Consider the following 16,102-nt stretch of genomic DNA (forward strand, 5'->3'; position numbering starts at 1 on the left):
AAGCCTCTTATCTCTTCTGTGCCCGTTAAGGTAAATCCACTATCCCAAGGGATGGTCCCTTGGACAGGAGATTGACAGGTACAAATGGATTAATTCTTTTTTAAGAAAAATGTTTTATTTTTAGTAATAGTTTGTGGATAGGTGTTTTGCCTTCATGCTGTCTGGGTATCTGATGTGCAGAGGTCAGAAGAGGCTATTGCATCCTGTGAACTAGAGTTACACATAGTGTGAGACGCCGTGTGGAGAATGGAATTGAACCTGCTCTGGATGAGCATCCAGCACACGTAGTCATGGAACCATTTCTCCAGCCCCTGGATTAACCCTGAAGATAGCAGATGACGGCACATGTCCACTCTTTGTTCAGGAGGCAGTGGCTTTACCTTAGTGGCTCCAGTGCTATGTAACATTGCCTCTTCCCAAAGCAGCACTGTAGAAAGAGAAGGCTGCATTAGAGGCACGAGCCGCCACGCCCAGACTCACTTCATTTCACTTTACGGGGGAGGAGAACAAGTGTGCCGCAGTGTGCACGTGGAGTCAGAGGACAATTCTGATCATCAGTTCTTTAATGTCACTGGAGCTGTAGGATCCTGGGTTGAGCTTAGCTTCCCCTTAATGGTGCGTGGGATGAAGAAAAGGCACAAACTCCCAGTGGTTTATTTTTTCATATTTCAGATGACTGCTGTCTGTACTCCTAACGTCAGAGCAGAGATGAGGGTTCCCACAACCCTCCTAATGCCAGTGCAGGGGCGAGGATGCTGTGCCCAACTGCACTACTAATGCCAGTGCAGGGGCGAGGCTGCCCCACAGCAGTCTTGCAAGCAATGCAGTTACTAAACACATCTCCAGTGTGGACGGTTGCACTGCTGCTGCAGTCAATGTGTACATTTATTAATATGCACGTTACAAAGATGATTTGTGAAGCCTTTCTTTTTCTCCTTGGGATGTGTTCCATCCTTGTGAGCCTCTGACCATGAAAACAAATAAACTATTGTCGTTTCCTAGGAAGAAGTTAGTGGAAGCACCCGACTCTCTTGAAGGGTAGTTATAAGCCCATTTAAGAGCAGTGTTCTCTACATTAAGAGTTAAGTCCAGAACCCGTGTTGTCATGGCAAAGGCTACTCATTTCTAGCTGGAATGTAGTGCTGGGGGAAGGGGATATGGGGTCTGGGGAAATGGCTCAGTCAGACAAACGCTTGCCACACAGGCATTAGGACCTGCGTTGGATCTTCACCTTCCATATTCAAATGCCAGGTATGTTGGTGCTACATCCATGGCTGTCCCGCCTGTGTGACAAAATGCCTCTCAGGTGGTGGCCGTCTCAAAATGAGGGGCTCGTGCTTCCTGGAGCTTGGCCCCCGGTGGTTCCCTGGCAGTCTGCTCGAGTTGAGGTGCCTGATTAGCCTCAACGATCTCGTTCACTTTGTTCCTGGCGATGGTTTCTTGCATTGACTCTGCTTCTGTTCTATTTTTCTCTTGACAAAAACTTAATCTGTTCAAGGAACCAGGAAGCATTTCCGACGGCTCCTTGAATACGGAGGAACTGATGCGTCAGCTCCCTCCCTTGATTCAGGCCATTAATGTTATGATTAAAACTCCAGCTCGCTCTCTGGGGGAATTTATAGATACCCTAGAACAGAAAGAGCTCATCATAGGAGATTTGGTAGAAGATGGGTAAATTATGAAGGAAAATGTATGGAATGGCATGAGTTACCATTTATGGAGAGGCTAGCCAGAATGAGAAACCCCTGGAGCATTTTAGATAGGAAAGAAAGGCAGGCTATTCTTGATAACATGAAGTCAGTCATTCAATATTGGAACAAACCCTGGGGGTGGAATCCTGAAGAATGGTGTTTGGGTTACCTTAGTTACCTTGAGGGCAGATATGATTTAGGGCCATGAGGAAGCACCGTTGAAGAATGGTGTTTGGGTTACCTTGGTTACCTTGAGGACAGATATGATTTAGTGGCGTGAGACGAATTTCAAAGAAAAGCTCTGCCCACCTGGCCCTGACCACAAGACTTGCTGAGAATAATCAATTGTCTGTAATCATTTTTCTATGGAAACTTTTACGTCTGCCAACTTCCTTCTGTAATCTCTTAAAAGTGATGCTTGAATTTTAGTAAAGTTGCAGCAGATTCAGATCTCATTAGAGTTGTGTCTGTCTGTCATTCGCCGAATCCTGGGTTCTCCTAAGCCTTCACCCCTGTTCTCCCTCAGTCTTCGATCTCCAAGAGAGTCAGTCCACGGCATGTTGGCCTGCCCTTGTCATCCTGGCTCTGAGGAGGAGGGACAAGAGGACCGCTAGGGCTCTCTGGTCAGCCAGTGTAGTCTAATAGGTGTGTTCCAGGTCCCAGGGAGAGACTCTCACAACAAGATGGTGAATGGCCCCTGTGGAATGACATCAGAGGTTGACCTCTAACCTCTGTACTCATGTGGGTGTGGACCTACACAAGTACAGCAGCCTACATACACACTACACACACACAAACTACAGAGAGAGAGAGAGAGAGAGAGAGAGAGAGAGAGAGAGAGAGAAAGGAGAAGAAGAAGAAGAAGAAGAAGAAGAAGAGGAGGAGGAGGAGGAGGAGGAGGAGGAGGAGGAGGAGGAGGAGGAGGAGGAGGAGGAGAGGAGAGAGAGTGAGAGGGTGAGAGAGGAATGGAAGAGGGAAGAGAAAGACAGAAAGTGGTGGTTTCTTGGGTCACATGTATCTGACCCTTGGATGAAAAGCCAACAGGGGAAGATGGACGAAGAGCTGTGTAAGCAGTGGGCATTGTTTCTCCCCAGGCTTGAGAAGGACAAACAAGGCTATGACCCAATATGGAGGAGGTGTCTTTGGCACAAAACCACACACCACTCAGAACCCAGCCTGCCCTGAGCCTCCAGCTTCATTTGAGAAGAACCCAGTGGCTCAGAGGTTCTATGGCCTCCTGCTGCCAGCCTCCTAATTCACCCCATCCCAATCTGTGCCTGCTCAGCACCCTGGAGCTTTGCTGGCTCAAGGCCACTCCTGGCTTTGTTGTTCCCTTTTTCTGGCCCCACTGCAGCTCTGTCCAGTCACCATGGAGAGCAAAGCATGGCCTCCTGGGTCAGTCGCTTTGGGACAAAATTTAGATGCATCACGACTGCCTGTCCTAGATGCCTTCCCAGCCCTCTGTACCAAGGCCAGCACTTTCCCCGCCCTCCCACCTCTGGCCTAGAGACCGGCCTTCCATCTGTGAGGCCAGAGAAGCAAGAAGCCACTTTTCAGCCTTCGCTTGGCTGTGGGGTGTTGGGATGGGGTGGGAGGGCTGGAAGAGATTGGGGGATGGAGGGAGAGTGAGCTGGTGCTGTGCCTAGGACATGCTTGAGGACAGGGTCTATTCCCAGCTGTCTGCATTCCCCAAACCTTCCCTCCTTTTCTATCCTGATGACTTCAAACTTCTGCACATCCCCTTCAGCCCTGTAGCCAAACATGCAGGCTTCAGAGCAACCTGGGTGTGAGTCCTGCCTCTCAATGTGGTGGTCAGCTTCTCATCGGTCATTCACTTTCTGAGATAATTCACTTGCAAAGTGAAAGGTTTGCTTTGACTCAGAGATTTATTGGTTCTAGACCAGGACTAGTCCAAGCTGCCTTAGGGGCTTTAAAGGGGGTCTCTAGCAGCCTTTAAAGGAGGGACACAGGTGGCTCAGAAACTGGCTCAAGAGATTGTCCTTAAAATTGTGGGCTGAATGGGCTGGAAGGGAAGAGTCCCAGGTGGGTGGCCTCGGGATTTCTCTCAGTAAAACACCAAACTAGGTTCAACCTGCATCCCAGCGAGGGCTGAGCAGTCCAGAGCTGGCTGAAGAGCAAGTGGCTACAACAGGTACCCTGTCCCTGAAATAGGGGTGGACACCTTGGTGGGAAGGAGCTAACATGCTGTCTTGGTCCCTTAGTCAGAATGGAGTGGGGGGAAGAACCCGCCTGAGAAGTCCTGGGTCCAGGGGCAAAGGCAGCTCCTATACAGTGGCCACCCTCAGGCATGGCTGCATGTGCATGTGGTCACATAGACCAGAGCCTTCTTCCTCCCAGAGGCCCAGGGAGGCACATGCTTCTGGCTATCAGGAACATTTATCCAGTGGGTTTCTGGCAGGTGGGCAACCTTCTTGCAGGGCAGGGGACATCCTGCAGTGCCTGACATGAGGTAGAGGGAGCATTCCCATTTTCACGGAGCCACTGTGTTAAACTGTCATAGAATTTTAAAAAATGGGCTCAAAGTATCAGCCACTAATCTGAGAAGGTCAATGACCACAGGCCAAAGTTCATGACTTCCTGGGACACAGGAACAGAGAGACTTCCATGATCATTCCCACACTTACATTCAATCAGCAAAGTATCCTTAGATTCAGGTAAGCTGCCCCTCTAGCCCGACTGAAAATTCTAGTCCACAGACTCAACAGCAAAACGTATGTATTGTTTTTCCGCATTGTACATAATGCTTCAGGAATATGTAGCTATGTATATAAAACACAGGTACCCCAGAAACCAAGAGTGTTTTAGAATCCCCAACCCCCCAACTCAGACATCACAGGCATTAGAATCTGGTGTGCACCAGCAAGGAGCTTTTATTGTTCACTACGCTGACAAGACAGGGTTCACTGGTTCCTGCAAAGTGGAGGGGACCTGCTTCCTGCACAGGACCATAGGTCTCAGCGCCACTTCTTAGGCAGAAGGCAGGGGATGCTTTAATTGAATTGTAAGAATATCCACAAATCTCCAAAACACACTCATGAAGTACTGTCCTGTCCTCTGGAAGCCCATGTTCACATAGAGGGCCTCAGCACCTTGCTGCAAGACGCTGGTTTCAAGGACAACGTCATTGTAGCCCTGATCCCGTGCAAACTGGAGGACAGTTCTGATCAGTGCTTTCGCAATCCCCTGACCTCGATGCTGTGAGGACACAGAGAGGTGAAAGAGCTCCAGCTGCTTCCTCCCTAATGGGGAATCCTTGACTGGTAGACAGCCCACAATACCCACCACCTGTCCCCCAGACTTAGCCACCCAAAAGGAGCCACAGGCATTCATGTAGGACTTGGTGATGTCAGCCATGTCTGTGTGCAAACACTTGGCGACATACTCCTTCCAGGGCTGTCTGGCAAGGAGCTTCAGCAGAAGGAGCACAAAGAAGATGCTCATAGCAGCTAGCAGCCAGGAGCCAGACATGAGGACCAGGGCAAGCGGCAACCCAAGTAAAAGCAGGAGGGTCCGGGGCAGCGTCAGCAGGTGGCGGAAGGTGGCAGGGATGTGCTCTTCCATGCCGCTTATGAACAAATCCAGGACACTTTTATAGTCACTGTCCTGATACTGGCGGATGTGAATAGGAGCCATGGGAGATTTCTGGGTCTCAAATCTCGGCATCCAGGAGAGACAGGTATACCAGCCTGGGCAAATTCCCTGAACCCTGCAAAGGAAAGAAACCATGTAAGTCCCCCGACCATCTACCTCCCAACCTCCCAGGACCTGCTTCTAGGGTGTCTCTTTCTGCTGTCACCAGAGAGGAAACAGACACTAACACTGGGAGAATGTCTGTCCAGCGACACCTGATTACATCCTTCTTCACACTACTAGAAGCCTTTTGCACATCTGAGTATATATAAACACAGCACAGCGATGTAGATGGATCACATGCACCCATTACTTTCCATTGTCCGTGGACTGTATATTGTAGACACGCTGTGTTTTCAGGCTTGTATTGCTGCTAACCTCCTACTGAAGGGTTATGAAAGTTCAGATGGCAGAGTTGGCAGAAACAAACAAAACCACCCTCTGCTGCAAACCCTTCTCTTTGGGCCCGCGGCAGTTCTAGGACTCCAGTCCCACGCTGAGACCCTCCCCACAGTGCTGCCAGTCTTACCTGCTACTGCACAACCAAGAGTGTCTGGAAGGGCATCAGCCTCTGGTCGCATGCAGCACAGATAGCCTGAGTCTGCCTAACAACTGGTGAGCAGATCTGAGTTGGCACCTCACGGGTTGGCTCCTGGATATTTGTTAATCAGAAAGCCCAGCGTCACCGAGCTGGAAAGTGACATCAGATAGGTCACCCCATTCACCTTGTGAACTCTGGGTTAATAATTTGTAAATCACAGTAGAATGTGGATGCTCAACAGATTTTACCCCATGGAAGGCCTGTCACCTGCACTGTTCCCTCCAGACTGCAGCCATCTCTGCCCTCTTTCAGAGCCACCCTGGCCCTGCACATAACTGCTCAGAACAGCCTGGTGTTGGGACGCACACACACTGGGCTCCCATGTCCTGCCACAGCAACAGGTCCTATAGCTGGACTTTTCCCTGTCCACGCTGTGCCTGGTCATGTAAAATAAACCCTAGCGGACCCCCTTCTGCCCCTGCTCCTCACCACCAGCCTCAGTCAGCGCTAGTGTCCTTTTCAGCTTCAGCTATGTTGCCATCCAGATGGCGGGCACTAGACAGGACACAGCTGCCTGAGTTCAGGGGCCTGCTCAGAGCTTGAACATCATGCTTTCCACATGGGTGAGCCGAGGTGTTTCTTCCCTACAACAAGCGAGAGGGACATCTGTCTCTAGAGTGTCCCTGTGGAAGGTGACTCTGCCTCTGCCTCCAACCCTGACCTGAAGGCCAGTGGGAGCTGTACTGGCCCCATTTTCCCCAGAACCACTGTAGCCAGAGAAGCAGGCTCTGAGCAAGGTGCAGCGAAGGCTATGGCAGGATCTTACTTTGAGGAAGTTTTCATGCCAGCGGAGAATGGGACACTCTCAGAACTGTGACAAGGTCCAGTGGAGAAGATGCTGGGATGTCAGCACAGTGAGGCTTCTCAGAAGGATGAGCAGAGCAGAGCCAACACCTCAGAAAAGGTTCATCTCCTGAGCAGGGAGGGGAGAGAAGCAGGGAAGCTCCTGAGACAGCCCTTGGGAAGGGGGCCCTTAAAGGCACACGTGTCTACACCAGCAGGGACCTGGCTATACAGGACCCAGAACACAGTCAAGTAGTGCACATATCCCATTCCAGATGCACGTGAGGCCCTGAGGATGCATTTTAGTGGGGAAGCAAAGTGACAAGTGTAGTAGTGGAGACACGTGGGTCTTCCTGGGAGAACAGGGTGCCAGGTGTGCAGGTGGCATGCTGCAGAAGCCCCGGGCCAACAGGATGTCGTGAAAATTCAGTCAGTCTGGGCAATGGAAAGAGCAAGGACAGGTTACATCACCCGAGCGTAAACCACGGGAAACACAGCTAAACCGTGGAGTTTTGCTTTATTTAGCAAAACAGAGGCTTTATTAAGCAAAAAGAAAAGTTCTTGGTCACTGAAAGGGGATCCAAAAGTGTCCATTTTGTTGTTGTAATCATTTGGGTTTCTGGAAGGTTTCTTCTTGTAGCCTAGACTGTCCTTGAACTCACAGACTTCTGCTTCTCCCTCACAAGGGCTTGGATTAGACACATGCAGCACTAAGTAGTGTCTATTTTAAAACATGGACAAATATATATATTAAATATATATTAAAAAGAACAAATACCACAAAGTTAAATTTCTGATTTGCTGGAATTGTCTAAGGTTTTTAACAAAAGGGGGATAGGTTCTTGATACACATTCAATTGTTAGTGTTGCTAATGTCATATAAGAGGGTACAGAGAGCTATGGCCCAGAAGCTGTCAGTTACAGAGGTGTGCTCTGGCAGCACAGCTGTCTTGTGCACTGAGAGTATCGCTGTCCTCTTATTTTGTGCTCTTCATTCTGGACATTGAGCAAACAAAATCTAATGATTTCCACAAGCTGGAAAAATGTTTCTTCCCCCACCCCTGTGCCTCTTTTGAGGCATTGGTTTTGTGTTTTTAACAATGGGGAGAAGAACCCTTGGCATGCCTCAAAAGAGTTTGCTCTCAGTGTAACTCACTTAAAAAACCATACAAGAATTAGATACAACTCCCATTTTTCACCATGAAATTCATGTTGAAGTTTATCAATATCAGATATTTTAAACATAGTGCTAAAGTACTTGCCTTGCAAATCAGAAAACTGAGCTGGATCTCCCCATCGCACACTTAAAAAGAAAACAAGAAAGAAAGAAAGAAAGAAAGAAAGAAAGAAAGAAAGAAAGAAAGAAAGAAAGAAAGAAAGAAAGAAAGAAAGAAAGGCTGTGTGTGGTGTTGCATGTTTGTAATCCCATCTATAGTTTACCATAACATGATGGCATTTTGTTATCTGGCTCAAATGCAGATACTTTAGAAAGAATGTTTGAAGAAGTAAAGAAAGTTTTACCTAAATGGGGATTACAAATTGCTTCTGCAAAAATACTGAGAAGAGATTCTGTCAATTACCTAGGTTATAAAATAGGTTTACAAAAAATTAGAACACAAAAGGCCCAAAATAGGAGATACTGATTGCGAACTATTAATGACTATCAAAGATTGTTAGGAGGCATTTCCAGTCTACAACCACCTGATTTAATAATTCATTTAAACAAAACCTTGGATGGTGACAAGGACTTAAATAGTCACAGGGATTTAACAGCTGAAGTGTAAAAAGAATTGACAGTCATTGAAGAGAGAGTATAAGAGGCACATGTAGATAGAGTGAATCCAAATCTTAATTGTATTGTAGTCTTAGTGCCTTCCTGAATTTCTCCTGCAGGAATCTTAATTGAAATGGAAGATATTATCTTAGAATGGATCTTTTTACTACATAAACAAAGTAAAAAATTAAAAATTTATGTGGAAAAAGTCTCTGAATTAATTATAAAAGGAAAATTGATAGATATTTTTCAAATCTTTGAGAGACCTTCAGAATATGGCATTTATAATGTTTTAAGAACTTAGTACTTTTCATGACAATGAGACACATCTGCTCCTGGCAGCACCAATTACTTCAAGAGGAAGATGGGCATTGAAGAGGCTACTTATGCAGTTTGTTAGCCACTTGGACAAGTAACTGCTCTTGCCTGAACTGCTTGATATTATGTTGTATGAACTGGATATGCAAGACCCAGAGAAATGACTCCTGAACTTGCCTAAAGATGAGACAGTCCTTCGGGGTTCCTGCTTCATGAAAAAGTCTGCCAGACATTCTGCAGGACACAAAAGAAAGCAACAGACAGACTTTGCCATAACAAGGTAAAACAGATCTGAAAATTTCCTGCTTCATGGCAAAGTCTGATGGATACTATGGGCCTGTAGGCTCAAGATGGATGCCCCAAAGTTACAGAGGAACTTTGGGTGACTGTCCAGGCAGCAAGGTATCTCTGTCAATTCTAGAGTTTTGGAAGTTGCTTACAATATAACTTCCTATTTACTTAGGCAATATTATATCCTTCTGGAGTTTTTGATGGAGTTAAAGACTAGATAGATATGATTTCCCTAGTTATAATAAAAATAGATATGAATATTTAAAGTATAATTCTTTTTTTTTTTTTTTTTTTTGGTTTTTCGAGACAGGGTTTCTCTGTGGTTTTGGAGCCTGTCCTGGAACTAGCTCTTGTAGACCAGGCTGGTCTCGAACTCACAGAGATCCGCCTGTCTCTGCCTCCCAAGTGCTGGGATTAAAGGCGTGCGCCACCACCACCCGGCTAAAGTATAATTCTTGCTTGATAGCTGTTTTACTGTATGTAATTTTACTATGTCAAAGTTAAAACCTTTCTTTTTATTTAAACAGAAAAGAGGAAATGATGTGAGAAGTCCTTCTCTATATGTGTTGCTTTTATTGGTTAATGAATAAAGAAACTGCTTTCAGCCTATAGCAGGGCAGAACAGAGCTAGGTGGGGAAACTAAATTGAATGCTGGGAGAAACAAGGCAGAATCAAGGAGGTGCCATGAAACCACCAGAAGAGAAGGACGCAAGCTGCTAGCAAGAACCTTGTTGGTAGGCCATAAACCTTGGGGTAAAATATAAAATAATAGAAATCAGTTGATTTAAGAGATAAGAGTGAGCTAGAAATATGTATAAGATAATAGGCCAAGCAGTGTTGTAATTAATACGGCTTCAGTGTGATTATTTTGGTTCTGGGCATCCAGGAACAAAGAAGCATACAACAGTCAGGCAGCCTAGCCTAACTTGGTAAGTTTGTTTTGGCACAAACAGCTTTCCTACAGGCTTCTTGTGCTCCACGTTTTGGGTGCACCTTTAGTCTTTATTGCACCCCTGAGATGCTAGTATGGAGGAAACCCACTTATTCTGTTTACTTAAAAAAAAAAAATCCTAGCCAGGCAGTGGTGGTGGATGTCTTTAATGGCAGCACTATGGAGGCAGAGGCAGGTGGGTCACGCTGAGCTTGAGACCAGCCTGTTCATAAAGTGAGTTTCAGGACAGCCAAGGCTATATAGGGAAAGCTGTCTCAGAAGAAAAAAAAAGATTTCAAACTAGGCCTAGTGGTAGCCCTTGTAGTATGGAGTTCAGGAGCCCGAGAGAGGGAGGACTGAGAATTAGAGGCCAGTCGGGGCTATGCGGCAAGATGCTGTCTGAGAGGACAAAAGAGAATCTTATTCAATTATACAGATTAAATATAATTGATGTGGAAAATGTGTGGTGTTGTTGAGAACAATAGAGACTTTCTTACTTTGGGGGACTAGGGTCCTGGAGAACTTGATAGTCACAAAAGGAGCTCCAGCAATGGCTTCTGGGTGCTCATCCTGAGAATTCAAAGACTGAAATGCATGGACCACAGAGGTGAGTTTAGAGACAAGATTATCATAGCCTTCTAGTTAGATGCTTACGAGGAAGATAGACAGACATACCATTTGAGTTAACCGTGTGGAGGGCAGCCACATGGCAGACTGCAGGGATAAGCCCCGCCCATTAGGGGGCGTGTTCGCCTCGGGCTAATGTTTACTGATAAATCTGCCGGGCGTGATCCCAGCAGCTCCTTTTTTCTGTTTTCCTGTTCTCCGCGGGAACCTGTGGTCCTGTAAGTCTATTTCACCATTAAAGCTGTATATATGTTTATAATCTGTCTGCATTCATTTACGCCGTTACAGCGGACAAGCAGACACATGGTGGACAAGCAGACACATGGTGGGACTGGGGCTGCACAGACAGAGTGAGGGAGCCCAGAACACCAGCGCAAGTAGACTTAGGCACTGGTCAGCACCCTAAAGGGACATAGGGGCAGACACAAGGAACCTCATGACTCCCACAGAGACTGCTTTCAGGGCCAAGGATTCTGGGAAGGAAAGGTATTGGCTTTTTAAAGGGCTAATTATTCCTCTTATCTCTTCTGTGTGCATTAAGGTAAATCCACCATCTTGAGGGATGGTCCCTTGGACAGATGATTGACACGTACAATTGGATTAACTCCTTGTAGAGGAAATGGTTTTATTTTTAGTAATAGTTTGTGGATAGGTGTTTTGCCTTCATGTGCGTCTCGGTATCTGATGTGCAGAGGTCAGAAGAGGCTATTGCTTCCTCTGGAACTAGAGTTACAGATAGTGTGAGACGCCGTGTGGAGAATGGAATTGAACCTGCTCTGGATGAGCATCCAGCACACGTAGTCATGGAACCATTTCTCCAGCCCCTGGATTAACCCTGAAGGTAGCAGATGACGGCACATGTCCACTCTTTGTTCAGGAGGCAGTGGCTTTACCTCCAGTGCTATGTAACATTGCCTCTTCCCAAAGCAGCACTGTAGAAAGAGAAGGCCGGCATTAGAGGCACGAGCCGCCACGCCCAGACTCACTTCATTTCACTTTACGGGGGAGGAGAACAAGTGTGCCGCAGTGTGCACGTGGAGTCAGAGGACAATTCTGATCATCAGTTCTTTAATGTCACTGGAGCTGTAGGATCCTGGGTTGAGCTTAGCTTCCCCTTAATGGTGCGTGGGATGAAGAAAAGGCACAAACTCCCAGTGGTTTATTTTTTCATATTCCAGACGGCTGCTGTCTGTACTCTTAACGTCAGAACAGAGATGAGGGTTCCCACAACCCTCCTGATGCCAGTGCAGGGGTGAGTCTGTCCCACAACCCTCCTAATGCCAGTGCAGGGGCAAGGATGCCCCACAGCGCTATTAATGCCAGTGCAAGGGCAAGGATGCCGTGCCCCACAACACTAATGCCAGTGCAGGGGTGAGTCTGCCCCACAGTGCTACTAATGTCAGTGTAGGGATGAGGTTGCCCCACAGTGCTACTAATGCCAGTGCAGGGGCGAGGCTGCTCCACAGCGCTACTATTGCCAGTGCAGGGACAAGGCTGCCCCACAGCGCTACTAATGCCAGTGCAGGGGCGAGGCTGCTCCACAGCGCTACTAATGCCAGTGCAGGGGCGAGGCTGCTCCACAGCAGTCTTGCAAGCAATGCAGTTACTAAACACATCTCCAGTGTGGATGGTTGCACCACTGCAGTCAATGTGTACATTTATTAATACGCACGTTACAAAGATGATTTGTGAAGCTTTTATTTCTCTCCTTGGGATGTGTTCCATCCTTGTGAGCCTCTGACCACGAAAATGAATAAACTATTGCCATTTCCCAGGAAGAAGTTAGTGGAAGCACCTGTGTCTCTCGAAGGGTAGTTTTAAGCCCATTTCAGAGCAGCGTTCTCTACGTTAAGAGTTAACATCCAGAATATGTGTGGTGCTTTGCAAAGGCTGCTCATTTCTGGCTGGAATGTAGCCCTGCATAGAGGAGAAGCCAATGTGAGTCCCCTGAGCATCCCCTCCCAACACCCATGTGGGCCCTGTTCCTTTCTGCTGTTGCCGATGAGGAAGCAGATACTGACACTGGGAAGAGAGACTGTCAGCAGCACCTGATCACTCCCCTGCCTCCTCCCCGTTCCACCCCCAGTCAAGGCATCCTGGATGTGTCCCTTTCCTCTGAGTGTGTGTCTCCATCCACAGAAAAGGAAGAAAGGACACCTGGTTTTAATGCTCCGGCTTGTATGTGACACACATAGAAACTTTTCCTTCTCTGTTGTTACCCAGTTGCAGGCTCTTTGGTCTTCTGTTCTGAGATGGCACCGTTGAGCACGAAGATGTGATGTCCCTAGACCTGTGCTTCCTCTTCAGGGTCCCTGCATCACAGAGCTGTGTTCCCACGCTTACGTTCCAGAAAAGCCTCCTTCCCTACTGGAAAGACTGGATCCAGGGAAAGGCAAAGGGTTAAGCCCAAACACCCCACCTTTAAATGTTGGGGTAGAAGCCCCAGCCTTGCCTCTCCTTGCAGCACAGTCAGGGGTGTCTGCAATGGTTCCCGCCTCTGAGTACATCTATGTAGGCTCAAAAGTTGATTTTAAAATAATCAGTACTGTGGACCTATTACCCTACCCAGCCACATCAATTTTGCTTTTTAAAAAAACCAAACCACTAGACAGATTGATATAGATAAACAATGGGGGGCACTTTGGCTTTGTGTAATTCTTCCCTGTGGTGACACTGTTGCTGGCTCCTTTATATAAATTTATGCCTCCTGTATTATATAAACTTCCTAAACCACAGCAGGTAGGAAGCACTTTAAAAACTGTTGTCCTCCAAATGAAAACTGTTAATGCCACTTGGGCTTGTGTTCATGTGCTCCTAACTTTTCGACTATTCTCTTGAAGGAAGGATACCTCAACATGACCCAACAGTGCACATTCTGAGCAAAGCTTCCTAGTGATTAACAGGCATTACATATTGGGATTTAAATACAGAAGTGATGGGCAGATTTAAAAGCATCTACAGACAAGTGTTTAAGTTTTAGTTGTTATCACTGTTACAGTGTGTGTGCCCTGGCCTAGTGTGGAGGACAGAGGACAGGTTTGTCGAGTTGGTTCTTTCCTTCCACCTTGCGGGGGCGGGGGGGGGGAGTTCAGGAGATTAAATTCGCATTTCAGGCTTGCTAGGTTAGCTCCTGAATCAAATTCCTAATTTTTAAGTTAGCATTCCTTAAATATTTGCCCATTAGTTCTGCGCTGTGTTCGCCTTAAAGAATTGTGCGGCTACTGTGTGCAGACACTGTGCAGAAGTACAGCCTTGAGTGGGAAACCCCAGTAGTGTTTTCAAAGATGCTACAACATCACCAACAAGAAACACAAATGGATAGAACAGACTCCAGCTGGGCCTAGGAGTATTCCTTCTATCCCTCTTAGTTGCCTAAAACTGGACATAAAGGGTTTTATTGGCACTGATTCTTTGACATCTGTCAATATCCCCCCCCCCACACACACACACAACACAAAATCAGATCAAACCAACTGAGGCAGATCGAATCCCAGGGATGAGAGAGAAGATCAAACCACTCTAGTAAATCAACAGTATCTGGTGTCAGAAGCACATTCCCCGGGACAAGATGTTGCTTGTTTGCCATCCAGCCCTCGGGAAGCGGGAATAGGCAGAGTGACAACCGGAGGAGAGTGTCCTCACGGGGGCTGGACACAAAACCAACAGCAAGAATGTAGTCCCAAATCCCAGTGCCGTTGTCATTGGCCCCTCAGTCTGCCCAATTGTCAGCTACATTCAGAGGGTCCACTTTGATCCCATGCTCCTTCAGTCCCAGTCCAGCTGGAGTTGGTGAGCTCCCATTAGCTCAGGCACACTGTCTCAGTGGGTGGACCAACCCCTGGTGGTTCTGACTTCCTTGCTCATGTTATCCCTCCTTCCACTCTTCAACTGGACCTTGGGAGCTCAGTCCAGTGCTCCAAAGTGGGTCTCTGTCTCTGTCTCCATCCGTCGCCAGACGAAGGTTCTATAGTGATATTCAAGATAGTCATCAGTCTGACTATGGGACAAGGCCAGTTCAGGGAGCCTATTTCTTTGGACGCATACCTTCCTAAGTCTGGATGTAGGGGGAAGGGCCTTGGACTCCCCACAGGGCAGAGTACCTTGCCCTCTCTTAGGACTGGAGAGGGGTGGGGGAAAGGGGGTGGAGGGAGCGGGAGGGAAGTGAGAGGAGGGGAGGAAGTGGAAATTTTATTGGTATTATTTATAAAGCAATAAAAAAAGAAGGTAGTCGCTTGTGACATACTCTCCAGAGGTAAAGCCAAGAAGCTACAGAGAAACAGTTCGGTTTTCCAATGCTGGTTCATATTTTTATTGTTTGTTTCTTTCAGATAAAGGCATATTTCAGAAATGTTCACTCCAGGTCATAACTGCTCCTGCTACACAGAGTGAGCTCTCATGTACATCGTTAACATGCCAGAGAATTCCTCTTACAAGTAAGAAGCCATTCTGACAATCAACCAGATGCATGGTGTCAAGAGGTCATCTTTCGTATGACACAGATCTCAGAGTTACTACTAGAATAGAAGAAAGACTGGGGACAGATGGGGACACTTTCATATTCTGTATTATGAAGACACACTTGTACTCCATACTGTAGGAAGGAGTCAAAATGCACATATTAGCTTAGCATGGACACACTCTCATTTGTTTTGAGTTAACTTCCCACCCTAGCCCAGATGCCTCTGAAGGAGTGTAAGGTTAATATCATTAGAAACCACCAAGATTCAGAGTTTCAAGAAGTGTCCGAGTCCAAACATCCACAGACGAGGAAAGAGTGCAAGGATAATAAAACAAACGCAGACATCACCTCTCAGAAATGGGGTAACCTGACCGGGAGGCAACACGGAACTCCAGAATAGTTGGCTGCCTCTGCCTCCAGCTCTATCTCCTCTCTTTATAATCTGCTGGCTGAGGATCATGGAATATATGTGTCTAGGATAGTTAATCTGCTCTCTCCTCAGACTGCACGCTCTCTGGGTACGCCGTAATGTTAAGATTCAATCCTGTCTCTATTTCTTGGGTTCTCTGGCAGGTAGCACAAACCAAAATCAGGTTTCGCTACCCTTCGCGGTCATCCTTCCCCAAGAGTAGAAGCGCTCTAGTCTTGCACAAATTTCCTAATGCAGGTGGCTTCCGGGGACTTGACCCCAGCATCCTTTCAGAGAAGCCTCACTATCCTCCTGTCTGCTCAAAAGATTTGCCTCTTTCCTCTGGCAGACTCCGAGCACGGGAGGAGCTAGCTCCTTCAATGTGAGACTCCACCGCATTGCATATCCGCTTCCTACCGAGACTACACTCAGTAAACTGAGCCTCAAAATCTCTGAAAAGCTGTGACTCTCGTCCTGGTGGATAGTTTTCAGTTCACATGAAGAACTTGAGGACGTTAAACACAGGCTGAGAATAAAGCCGACACTCAACGCCATACCTCAACTTC

General features: G+C 47.1%; 1 protein-coding gene across 4 annotated transcripts; it reads right to left on the minus strand.

The window, feature by feature from the left end:
- Positions 1-4,569: 4,569 nt before the first annotated feature.
- LOC130881202 (probable N-acetyltransferase CML1) lies at positions 4,570-6,903 on the minus strand. Of its 4 annotated transcripts, XM_057780619.1 has the most exons (4): positions 6,710-6,903; positions 6,373-6,527; positions 5,872-5,994; positions 4,570-5,418 (listed from the first exon to the last, which is right to left on the minus strand). In XM_057780619.1, exon 4 carries the CDS (start codon positions 5,373-5,375, stop codon positions 4,680-4,682), a length of 696 nt encoding a protein of 231 aa, XP_057636602.1. In that variant the 5' UTR covers positions 5,376-5,418; positions 5,872-5,994; positions 6,373-6,527; positions 6,710-6,903; the 3' UTR covers positions 4,570-4,679. The 4 variants fall into 4 exon arrangements, with proteins under 4 accessions (XP_057636602.1, XP_057636584.1, XP_057636594.1 ...); XM_057780601.1 differs by lacking the exon at positions 6,373-6,527; XM_057780611.1 differs by lacking the exon at positions 6,373-6,527 and having other exon boundaries at positions 5,872-6,032.
- Between the last annotated feature and the right edge of the window lie 9,199 nt (positions 6,904-16,102).

The sequence above is a fragment of the Chionomys nivalis genome, chromosome 1 (genome assembly GCF_950005125.1).
Source record: "Chionomys nivalis chromosome 1, mChiNiv1.1, whole genome shotgun sequence".
NCBI classification, from domain to species: Eukaryota; Metazoa; Chordata; class Mammalia; order Rodentia; family Cricetidae; genus Chionomys; species Chionomys nivalis.